General features: G+C 44.9%; 1 protein-coding gene across 1 annotated transcript in view; it reads right to left on the bottom strand.

Annotated features, from left to right (window-relative positions):
- The window catches only part of LOC148110466 (cytochrome P450 3A12-like), a 36,683-nt gene extending 30,173 nt beyond the window's left edge, over positions 1-6,510 (bottom strand). Inside the window, exons 1-3 of the mRNA XM_087867553.1 lie at positions 6,326-6,510; positions 2,254-2,347; positions 311-363 (exon numbers count right to left, since the gene is read on the bottom strand). Coding sequence (XP_087723679.1) covers positions 311-363; positions 2,254-2,347; positions 6,326-6,396 — 218 coding nt within the window. The 5' untranslated portion in view covers positions 6,397-6,510. The remainder of the gene's footprint in view (positions 1-310; positions 364-2,253; positions 2,348-6,325) is intronic.
- Positions 6,511-12,787: the final 6,277 nt, after the last annotated feature.

The following is a 12,787-nucleotide window of genomic DNA, read 5'->3' as shown; positions in this document are numbered from 1 at the left end:
GTGCCATCACGTTGCATATGGCCCATGCCACTCAGAGCCCTACAGTTTCTGAGGACGTGACCAGAAAAGATAAAGAGGTGCAGGGAGAGAAAATCCTGGCTGTGAGCATCCCAGCACCACACTGTATCTCTCCAGGCCTGATTCACACTTGGACTTGCACACCTGGTGATGCAGGGGATCCCAGGAAGCAGAGGTTCCAGAAGCTTTACTACAGCAGGCTTCATCCCAAGGGGCTCTCGACTGAGACTGATCACACCACGGGAGCTTCATCGTAATAAGCCTATCCAATAGAAGTTTCCAGAATACTCACCCCCACATTCTTCCATACTTTCTAAAACATTTCTCGTCAAAAACAGTAATACCCTGCAAGAAGAAACAAAACAGATTACTAATCTAAATGTGCTGAGCCCTATCTCCCACAGGGACAAAAATGACTCAGATGCATGAAGTGCAGCTTACTACCTCTCACTGGCAGTGACAAGGAAGCTCTTATTCGCAGGTGTCTTTTTGGAAAGGAGAGAAAACAAGAGGATATTGAAATGGAGAAATTCAAGTCCCTCTTGAATTTTCTGCATGTGTTATAGATACTGAACAACTTACCCCGTCTGTGAAGACTACATAACCTCGGTATTACTGGCGTGTTTGGCCTGTGCATGTGTTGTCTCTAAATCTCAGAACCCTGTGAATTATTACCTCAGGGCCACGTGGGAAACTGTAGCTGAGGGAGTCAGTGTGTCCTGAACCCTCTAAACCCCCAGTCAGCATCCTGGTCATTGATCTCAGGAGCCCTACTAGAATTCCAGTGGATTTAGGATATTAAGACACCAGTGACCTCTTTTAGTCTAGCAAATTTACATAACTCTAACACATGTTTCTTGAGTGAGAAAGTGAGAGATGAGTGAATGAAAGACAAGGTGGATTCTGCCTCCCAGTCACCCAGCCAACACAGAAGGAGGGGACCATGCCACCATTCCACAAAGGGCAGAACAAATTAAAATACCTGATAAGAGTTTTCACTTTTGTCACTTAAGAAAAAAACAACAAAACGTCCCGTCCCTAAGTTTCAGCTGTGATTCTGATGTTCTAACCATGCAACACAGGGTCCCAGAGATGTGGATCTTGGGGTGCTGGTATTAAGGAAAAGTGGAAAGGAAATTAGTGCTTTTTCAGAGAGAAAAAGTCCAGGAAGTTCGTAGGTGCTAACTGGGCACCGAGGGTCTCAGCAGGGAGCAGTGGGATCTGAGAAACAAGCCTCAGGTCTGGGGGAAAGGAACTCCACAGCAGAGAGCAGCCTGCACGTGAGACTCTGCCTGCGGCCTTCTGCTGTGAGCTCCTAACCTTCTGTCCAGGGGCTGGGCCTCGGACAAGCCATCAGAGCTGGATGAGCCACAACGGCTCCATCTCCATCAGTCTGTGTGTCCGCTAGTACGTTCCATTCAGTACATTAATTTCTTCATAATTTTGTCAAAGCATCTCTTTTCTAGTGATTTCGTATGAGTGGTTCTAGCTTTCTGCGTAAAACAACACACACATACACAGAACTCAATCGAAGATTAAAATCTGAAGTCGATAGACAAGCACCACCTCCCGTCAGCAAAGCTCCCTCCCTGCTCAACTCACCCAGAAGGTGCCTGCAATGAGGGTAGAGAAGGAAAGCAGAGAGCTCTGGGGCAACCTCTCAAATCCCAAGACACGGCGCCATTAGCAACGGGTGAGGTACAGCTTGGAAATAACTGCAGGGGGGTGGCAATGCTTGACAGAATTCCAGTACGTGCACATTCCCAAGGTGAAGTTGGGCTGCCCAATAAACTGAAGTTCCAGAGCTATCCAGCAAAACAAAAGGCTACCCAGAGCTCGTACTGTGACAGAAAAGTCTGACTCTAGCATACACAGCTTAATGGACCACTGGTGTGGACCCCCTTGATGCTCTTCTCCTAAAACTGAATATGATGATGCCTTCCTGGGAATCCACACCTGCCAGAAACAAAAGCCTCTTCTCGCTGCTAGAACATCAAGCCCTGAATTGAAGCAGCCAGAGAGCTGGGCTGCCCACTGAGGCAAACCCTGAGGCTCCTAACAGCTGACGATAGAGCCCTGGGGTCGACCTGGCTATGTGCTGGGTGGGGCCTGTGACATGATTTCTGGAAAGTCTGAAACCTAAGCACTTCTCCCAAGGAGAAGCCTTTTTACGATGAAACTAAGCTGGGATTGACAGCCATAAGAAGCGAAAGAGGGAGCTCAAACAATACTCACATTTCGGTAGGCCAGAATGGTTCCCACAAAAGGCAGAGGTGTTGGCCCAGGAATTCCCAGCTTCTTAAAAAGTCCGTGTGTGTAGGTCCCGTATCTATAAAGTGAAAGAGAAAACCAGGTCACAGGATGGTGGAATAGGCGCTGGGGCTGGCCCGTCATGGACGCAGAACTGGGACAGGCAAGGGAGGGAGGTAACATGTCGGCCAGAAATAATAACAGCAATTCCAACAGCAATAATTACATTCACTCATCATCTCCTTTCCCACCTCCACTGTGAGCCCCACAAAACGTCATGATGCTTCGCTAAGAGCAGCTGAAATCTTCATGGTCCCAAACCTAAAGTGAAGACTTGATAAGTGTTTCCACACTTGAGTGCTCCTAAAAGGGTCATGCTTATTTCTTCCAGGAAATTCACTCATGCCTATTTAGTAAATGACTCATCCATGATTTTGGAGATTCTCATTCTAGGTGGAAAGAGGAAAGATTGTTTCTCTCCTCTGATGAAGAGATTTGGCTTAATTGCATCCACTCAAGAGCTGAAGGTTACTGACAGCTTAGAACGAAAATGTTCAGATGGTCTGCTCAGAGACTTGTGTTTTTCCTTCCTTGTAGGCCCTGTTCCTTGTGGGCTGTGGTCCTTCTTATATCTATCTTCATAGGGAGGGTTTGAGCAACGACAGGGTTCTTATTTCTGTACAATGAAAACTGTGTCCAAGGCTCCACTGGCCTCATTGAAAAGTGAGATGCTTTCAGCTCCACCCAAGTCTCTGTTGTCAGGCACTCTGGTTCTCTTGAGCTGCAGAGAAGGGGGACTGACCCACATGTGCCCTAAGTGATACCATATAAAAGAATCAGTAAGGAAACAATCCATTTCCAGACCATTCTTCCCCTCATGGCATCTGGTCCTTCAACCTGTGACACTCACCTGCTCAGCACAGCGTCAGGTACACTCATTTTGTTCAAGATGGTCACTCACCAAGCAGTTCGTTTACTGCCTCTGCGCATCAACTGTCTCAGACCCTTTATGGGTGGTGCTCCCTATGGCGGGCCTGCTTGCAATCATCTCATGGGTCTCGTGTGCAAACCCACAACTGCATCCTTGCAAGCCTTCCACTTAGGTGTTGCTGAGAGATGGCAGAGTGGAGGAAGAAGACAGGCTGAGGGAAGGAGCCGCCAGAAACCATTTTAACCATGAACTTGCTAGGCCTACAAGGCTAATGCCAAAGAGGCAAATTAGGAAAGTATGGTAGGAAAGGATGCTAGGTAGAAATGGTCACATGCCCCACAAGGCTTTCACCTAACAGATAGGGGGCCTTCCAAAGTCCAGATACCTCCAGTTGACAGCAGAATACATGTTATGCAACATAAAATGAGTAATGATAAAATGTTCCATAGAACGGAATGAAGACCATGTCTCCTCATCTCTGGAGTCTAACCTTTAACACAGTACAGTTTCCAAATATTCTGTAAATCCGGCAAATCTTATATTATTATATAGTCAAATAAACTCACAAAACTGCACGAACAGACATGTATTGTGGGACCAGCAGAGGGCCGTAGCAAGACCCAGCTGAGTGTCTGGATGCTACCTCCAGAACAGTTGCACACATGAGTCCCAAATGCCAGAAGCTGGGGGTGGCCTTGGTTAGTCCCACCTCTGTTCCTTTCTTGCCATCACCACCACAACAACTCACTTCCTGTTTCTAAATATTTGACGAGCTCCGTGAGCTCCCAAGTGAGGCCAAGCAAGTGAGTGAATGTGTCAGCAACACTGGTCCCAAGGAAATATCTGGTTTAGTGTCTAAACTCATGGCTCCATAAGAAGGCAGAGGGTGAGCTGGGTGAATTTTTCTGATTCGTTCCAGCTTCCTTCTTCTTGGTAAAGTCATGCTGCTGTTAGTACAACTGAAGGGGCTAAAAATAAAGCTACTCACTTTTATTGCCATTACATTGCATTGCATGCAGAGGGCACCGTCTACAGCTACTGACTCTTGGCTACACCAGTGTCTTCTCATTCTACACGGTTGTCTGCCTGGTGGTGACAATATCCAGTGACAGCCCCACTACCAGACAGACTACACAGTGTGGCTTACATGGTGGTCCTGTCCCCTGGCTTCTAGCAGATGAGATGCTAACCCTGCAGTCCTGTGACGAACTTCTGTAGGACCAGGATCAAGGAGTATCTCTCGGAGGTCTGCTCTGAGGGAGGAATATTCTCCCACTCCAACCCCAGTCCTATCTGAATGCTTCTCACATCAGTACTGGCTCACAGTCTCACTACTCACCTGTGCTGAGAGATTAAAATAATCTGCTGGGCCCATGTATTTAAAAAATACACAATCTATGTCATAGAAGTATATATGGGTACATCAAATTCATATTGCCAACATTACTCTAGAAGGCTGAGGTTATCTATGTACCTTTATAGTCAAAAGCTAACAAACAGCCCTGTTGTATTGCTCAGAGAACACGCTGGGGGGCGCCTGGGGGGCTTAGTCGTTAAACATCTGCCTTTGGCTCAGGTCAAAGGTCCTGGGATTGAGCCCTGCATCAGGCTCCCTGCTCAGCAAGGAGCCTGCTTCTCCCTCTCCCTCTGTCCCTGCTTGTGTCCCCTCTCTCGCTGTCTCTCTCTCTCTATCAAATAAATAAATAATATCTTAAAAACAAAAGAAAAAAAAAAGAAAGAAAGAACATGTTGGAAATAGTCTTATCTCAGTAGAAAACCTATTATTAAATAGAATGAAATTAAACCACATCAATTACTCTTAAATGTCATCACACAGAAAATGTGTTGCCACAATACCCAGCATTCCTAACCTTTCTCTCAGAAAATGAAAATGACATCCCCGTGTTCTATGTTCATGTCCCCATTATAACCTACACTTAAAGTGAAATTGAGACAGAGGTCAAATGTGACATGGAGGGTCTGTCCCTACCCACGCTGTGAAACTAAGTCCTTTCCCAACCTGCTCCACGGTGCCGGGAATCCCACCACTGAAAGGAATTCCTCTACTAGATGGTTCGATTCTTTCTATTGTAGTGTAACATAAAGGCAAAAACGTATTTAAAATCCAAATTGGAATTGGTGATGGGCATTAAGGAGGGCACATATTGCATGGGGCACTGGGTGTTATATACAAATAATAAATCATGGAACATTGCATCAAAAACTGGGGATGTACTGTATGGTGACTAATATAACAAAAGAAAAATTATTAAAAATAAAATAAAATAAAATCCAAATTGGCTTTCACGATCTGTCTTTGTGGCTACTGGCAGATTTCATACCATGGGTAAAGAAATCTCTATACTAATGCTACCCCTCCCAGTGACTGGAAAGAAAAGATTAAATGAATAAAATATTAAGAAATCTGTCAAGTCTCCTCAGCTCTAAAGATGCTCACTTAGGAGTAAGGAGTTCTGCATATTACAGGGTCGGACGATGGCTAGGAGAGGGACAGAGAAAAGATGGGAGAGCCAGTCAGGAGAGGAAGGCAAGGCATCTCCAGCCCCTCTGGGAGTCTGGGTGCACCGGGTGTCTTGAGTACATGATGCCTGGTGGTAGAGGGAGGGGAGCAGGACCACCTGAGAGACACAGTCCCAGTCCTTCTACACGTCTCCTGCAGCGGACACAGACCAGAAGGTGAAGATAATGAGACAAAGACCCAAGCCATTCCGTCTGTCTCCAGAATGCCCACAGCTTGAGAAGGGGGTGAGGACCCCAGAGCACTGGGGCCTGTTGATTTCTCTGCCTCTGCTGAATTCTGCTTGATTAGTCTAGGTCCCAGCTGGTAGTCAAGCAGAAGATGATCCCTAGGAGCAAAAATGCCACTCTACCTCCCAGCTACAGAAATGGGAGTTGAGGTGTAGCGGCTTCAGCAGATCAGCAGATCTGGTGAGGTCAGTAATAACCCTTTATGTGTTCCTAGCATGTTTGAAGCACCCAACACTTAAGCAACGTCCCCTTTGTTAACTCTTTCGATCCTCAAAACAGACAAGGAAAAGGGGGCGGGGGCTGATTAGCAACCGAAGTCCACGGTTCCAGAGGCAATGAGCCTAGACAGTTACTCACAGATAGAGGAGCACCAGGCTGGTAGCCAGGAGAAGCCAGGTTTCCATGGAAAAGCTTGGAATCAGGTCCATGGCCACTTTCTCCCTGTGAATCTCCTCTACTGTTGTTCAGCAGTGTGTGCTGGTCCTTGCTGGCCTGTGTCTGCGGAGCTTCCCTTCCCACCAGTGGTGATTCACTGAGGCTGGGACGTATATACAGAAAAGGGGGTGCGGCTGGACTGCAGTCACTAGCAGGTGTCCCTCAGCCAGCAATGCTGACAAAGCATTGTGGACACTCCCAGATTGACTTTTGAGTTCATATTCTGTCCAAAATCAATAAACAACTCGGTCAAGTTATCGGTAATCTCAAAGGTTACAGAACCTCAGGCAGTCGCTGTCCTTAAATCTCTAAGTTGCCCTTGTCACCATGGCTGCCTCTATCTTTAAATACATGAAGTCCTTCAAACAAGCTCGGTCTGCACATCTTTACCCATGAAGCTTCCTCTGCCTGGAAATGCCCCTGTGCCCCTTAGAAGGAACCTACTCATCCTTCAAACCCAGCTCCAACACAATCCCCTGTGTTAGGGTCTTCCCTCACCAGCCTCCTTGAACACCTATAACCAACCACTTCCTCCTCTGGGAAATTTCTGTCCCCCCAGCACTAGTTCTATTATTGTCCTCTCCACCCTCTAGCCCCATTGTTGGTCTCCAGACCTATTAGCCTGAGATAGCGAGCTTCTCAAGGGTGAATCTGAGTACTTGTCAACATTCTGTTCCTAGTCCTCTGCAGACCGCTATATGCTCAGGGAGCATCCAGAAAGGTTGGTGGAGTTGAGCTGGTAGAGGTGAAATTGCTGGGCTTCCTGTGTGTCCTTTCTGGGTGGATTGCTGGTGACCAGGCCACATATTTGATGGGAGAGATCTGAGAAGATAGCATCTGGAAATTACACTGGTTCCTTACCATCACTCTGACCCATGTTCTGGTCTGCACGGCCCCAGAAACTGTGGTTTCTGTGGCATACCTCAGGAATCTCTGGGACAATGGAGCCCTGCAAATAGATATTAAGAAAGAAGTGGCTCCGACTTGAATATCAACAATGGACAGACATGGGAAGCTGGAAGATGATCCTCAGGTAAAGTAGGAGAGAAAGTTCTGGGAATTCTGAAATATTTCTGCCCCCTTTTGGTGTCTTCACTGGGCACTGTTCAATGGGGTCATGTGATTCTCCCTGTTTACACAAGTAGAGACTGAGACTCAGTGACTGCAATGGGCTTTCCAACAGCCATTGATCACAAGAACAAATTGTAAATAAGCAAACAGGAAGAGAGACCGAAAAGTCTTCTGAATTCTGCAATGCTGGTATTCAACGTTTGCCCTTCCCTGATAAGGGTCATGACAGAAAACGGAGACTCGAGACTACAAGCGCCAACTGGTTAAATTTCTGTTCCCACCTCCATGGTGACTTGAACAGCAGCTTCCTTATGTGTCTTCCTGAACAAAGTACTCTGCCTCCTCTCAGCGGGGAAGACAGATGCTAGTCAAGATGATAGTAAGAGTATTGTTGGGAGGGATCTGCCTCCCTATGATCCCTAGTACACAGAATACATGTAAACAAGGAAAGAATGACGTCATATGGTAATCTGAACAACTTAATTCTCTCACCTAAAAAGAAAGCCTTTCTCATTTTACTCGGAAACCAAGCCTCTGTGGAAACTAATGCACTTTCATCCTCCTCCAAAACCCATGCTCGGCAATGATGATTTCATAACTAAGCTTAATACGAGTATCCGTCTGTCTTTGTCACCTCAGAGTCTGCTCCAACCTTTTGGAATCTATCCCAACAGCAATAGGCTAGTCATTGCTGGGCACCAAAAATGCAGCACTGAACCAATGCTGATGACCTGTCAGCAAGGGGACACAGTAGAAGTGTGAGCTTTGTGCCCCATCCTTCCCCCGTGGGGAACACCAGACCTGACGAGACTCGCATCCTCAGAGTTGTACAGAACGTGTGAGGGAAGACACTGTGTGTCAGAAGAACACCCCCAAACACACCGTGGCTCTCATCTACTCCTTCTGTACTTTCCATACTCTGCTCTAAATGTGTGGGGTAAAAATATAACTAAGACCCAGACATCATGCAGGTTGAAGAGAGAGGAAACTAACAGATAATTATAATACAGCCAAGGAAAAGTAACTATGCGTCCTCCTCAAGAGTGAAGGATTTATCTGCTTTCTCAGGCTCCCTTGCTATTGGTCAAAACTGAATCTCAAATACCATTCAGGGAAGCCTTTGGCTCAGATATCAGAGTAGGTGGACAGGCTGGCAGAAACTCAGTGATGCAAGGAGCCCTGGCTGTCTAATAGTCCCATCCCTTTGTATCGTGAGCCCAGATGGTGCCTCTTCTCAGAAGCGGGGCCTGATTTCGACTGGCCAGGAGAACTGCTCACAGTAGGGGAGCCAGTGTTGCTCTGGAATGATTTGTGTATCACATTCAAATTTCACAGGTCACTATCCCGAGTGTGCAAAACTGAAAGCAAGATTCTGTGTCTGTTCCTAAGCTATCAAGCTCCCATTCTTCTCGGTAAGGTCAAGCTTGATCTTGCCAATTTTGGATACCAAGGTGGTATCTAAGTGTTGGTGGCAGGGCCCTGTGGTAGGTGTGGCAGTGGTGAGGTAAGTGACAGGTCCGTGGACATTCCTACAATTGGAGGAGGTGGGCCCCTCTCCCACTGTCATTCGATACTGTACTGTACCTGCTGCATTCAGTCCATGGGCCAAGCACGACATATGAAAAAAGTCAAAATCCTTGCCCTATGAACCTGACGCTCTAAAGGAGGGAGAGACACTAAACAAATCACCACACAACTATTGAGCGATAAATCAAGAGCTCCTATAAAGTAATGGTATTTGGTATATCTGTTGACTTTGCCCAGCCAGATACCTGACCCTCACAAGCCCTTTACAAATGGTCACTGAATATGAACTCATAAACAGGTCAACTGGTGACTAAGAGAGGACAAGAGTTATAGAGTAACCCCAAATGATGCAATGTAGTTTCTTTTACCAGGAGAAGGAGACATGAGTTCAAGTTTTAAATGAAACAGAATTAAAAAGGTGAGAGTTTGCTGGATGTGGACTATTGATCTTTTCCCTTCTTATCAATTATATGTAAATAGCTCTTTTTACCACCGGCTGTGCGAGGAGCCACTGAGAACACAATGTTTAGAGACTTCATTTCCTGGATTCTAATTGGAGCCTGCAGTGTCTGTCCAGCTGTGTAAATACAGGGCAGAGAGCAGGACCACCACACCTCACGTTTCCCCACCTCTGTAGGATCGAAAGAAACTCCAGGATAAGAACCCACTTGTCCTCCTTTCCTAGCAGGCAGAATTGGTCTCTAAACAGTTCCCTAAGTGGAGTGCCTTGTAGGTCAAGAAAAGTTAAACTCCAAAAGAACCAAACAGCAGGAATAAGGAGAACTCATTCTCTCTTTGCCAACACACTGTTTTAGAAAATTCAGTTGGGACGTCCAGGCAGGACTGAGACCAAAGAAGAGAGTGGGGCATTCCACTTAAGGGCAAAGCTGCCAAGTTCTTGGTAATCATATAAATAACACACCTTATTAGAGCACAGTATTTTTTAAAAATCAATATTAATGCAAAGAAATCAATGAGGTAAATGGTACCATTTCGTCCTTTTGATGGCTGAGTAATATTCCGTTGTGTATCTATACCACAATTTCCTTATCCATTCATCTGTTGATGGACATCCAAGCTTGGACGGAACTGGAGGGTGCTATGCTAAGCCAAATAAATCAATCGAAGAAAGGCAATTAACATATGGATTCACTCATATGTGGAACTGAAGAAACAAAACAGAGGATCATAGGACCGTATGCACCCCAATGTTCATAGCAGCTTTGTCCACAATAGCTAAATCATGGAAGGAGCCGAGATGCCCTTCAACAGATGACTGGATTAAGAAGTTGTGGTCCATATATACAATGGAATATTACTCAGCTATCAGAAAGAACGAGTTCTCAACATTTGCTGCAACATGGACGGCACTGAAGGAGATAATGCTAAGTGAAATAAGTCAAGCAGAGAAAGACAATTACATGGTTTCTCTCATCTATGGAACATAAAAACTAGGAAGATCGGTAGGAGAAGAAAGGGATAAAGAAAGGGGGGGTAATCAGAAGGGGGAATGAAGCATGAGAGACTAGGACTCTGAAAAACAAACTGAGGGTTCAGAGGGGAGGGGGGTGGGGGAATGGGTTAGGCTGGTGATGGTAGTAAGGAGGGCACGTATTGCATGGTGCACTGGGTGTTATACGCAACTAATGAATCATCGAACTTTACATCAAAAACCAGGGATGTACTGTATGGTCACTAACATAATATAATAAAAAAATATTTTAAAAAACAGGATCATAGGAGAAGGGAGGGAAAAATATAATAAGATAAAATCAGAGAAAAAGACAAAAAATAAAAGACTCTTAACAATAGGAAACAAACAGGGCTGCTGGAGGAGATACGGGTAGGGGATGGGGAAACTTGGTGATGAGCATTAAGGAGGGCACGTGATGTAATGAGCAATGGGTGTAATATGCAACTGACGAATAACTGAAGTCTACAACTGAAATTTAAAAAAATAAAAATAAATAAATAAAAATAAGTCAATCAGAAAAAAATAAATGGGGATAAAATATCAAAATTTTAAATAAAGACACGTTCACTACGTTAATTTTATGTAAGTAATTCACTCCAAAAAATGGAAGGGGAAATATTACGAAAGCTAGAGAATAATTCAAGAAGTTCCGTTATCTGACCATAGGGGTCTCTGAACAAAGAAAAGACAAAATGAAAGAAATAATTTGAGAAAATTTCCCAGAATTGAAGAGCAAGACTCCAGAATAAAAGGCCAGTAGACCACACCATCCAATATACAGCCCCTGGACACATGTGGCAAGTTACATTTAGTTACACATTTTAAAAAATAGATAAAATCAGAAATGCGGTCCCCCAGCCACACCAGTCACATTTCAAGTGTGCAATAGACTCACGTGCCTGGAGGCAACCATGTTGGACAACTCAGAAACAGAACATTTGCATCATTGCTGAAGGCCTCTTGGACACCTCTGCCCAGCATAACGGATGACAGCAGATCCAGGAAGGCACTCTGTAATCCACTTTCAGAACACCAGGGACAAAAAGAAATCCCAAATGCTTGCAACTCCTTGCAAGGGGGAGGGGAGCAAGACACGGGTCACGTACAAGGAATCAGAAACCAGAAGGGCACTAATCTTCTCCACAGTGATTCTAGAGACAAGTCTGGTTCTTCAAGTTCACAGAGAAAATTCTAGCCCGCCTAGAAGTCTATGCTCAAATCAGACATCAAGTAAGAGGGTAGAGCAGAGATATATTCAGACACACCCATTAAGAAAAATGTACTCCTCTGTATCGCTCTCCTGAAAGCTACAAGGAGATGGCCTCTGCCAAAAGGAAGGAGAAAATCAAGAAAGAGATGGGTGGAGTAAGGTGCCACTAGCTTTGTTATACCCACCGTAGTACTGTTCAACTTTCTAAAGCATGTACATCTATATATTCATTGTTAAAGATAAATTTTTAGAAGCCTCAAACCGGGTATCAACTCCTCCCGACCCCATCTGGAGACAAGTGCTCCTTCTCTCTGCTCTCAAGGCACCAGGGCTTTGTCAAAGATTAGTTGCCCGAAGAGCCGAGGGTCCATGTCTGGGTTCTCTATTCTGTTCCATTGGTCTATGTGTCTGTTTTTGTGCCAGTACCATGCTGTCTTTGTGTTCACAGCATTGTAGTATAGCTTGAAATCAGGCAACGTGATGCCCCAGCTTTGTTTTCCATTTTCAACAGTTCCTTGGCGATTCGGGGCCTTTTCTGGGCCCGAAATTTAAGGGCTGTTTGTTCCAGAGTTGACATTTTAACTATGTTAATTCTTCCGATCCATGAGCATGGAATATTTTTCCATCTTTTGGTGTCTTCTTCAATGTCTTTCAAGAGTGATCTGTAGTTTCTAGAATATAGACCCTTTACCTCTCTGGTTAAGTTAATTCCGAGATAACGTATGATTTTTGGTGCTATTGTAAATGGAATCGATTCTCTAATTTCTCTTTCTTCAGTCTCATTGTTCCTGTATAGAAATGCAACTGATTTCTGAGCATTGATTTTGTATCCCACCACATTACTGAATTGCTCTATAAGTTCTAGTAATTTGGGGGTGGATTCTTTTGGGTTTTCCATATAGAGTATCATGTCATCTGAAAAGAGAGACAGTTTGACTTCTTCTTTGCCGATTTGAATACCTTTTAACCCTTTTCGTTGTCTGATCGCTGTTGCAAGGACTTCTAGTACTATGTTGAATAATAATGGTGAGAGTGTTCGAACGCCAGTAGAATGGCAAAAATTGACAAGACCAGAAACAAGAAATGTTGGAGAGGATGTGGA

The sequence above is a fragment of the Ursus americanus genome, chromosome 2, assembly GCF_024610735.1.
Source record: "Ursus americanus isolate L20-20 chromosome 2, mUrsAme1.1.p, whole genome shotgun sequence".
Classification (NCBI taxonomy): domain Eukaryota; kingdom Metazoa; phylum Chordata; class Mammalia; order Carnivora; family Ursidae; genus Ursus; species Ursus americanus.
The sequence above is the reverse complement of the archived record's forward strand: the minus strand, read 5'-3'. Positions and strand labels throughout refer to the sequence as shown.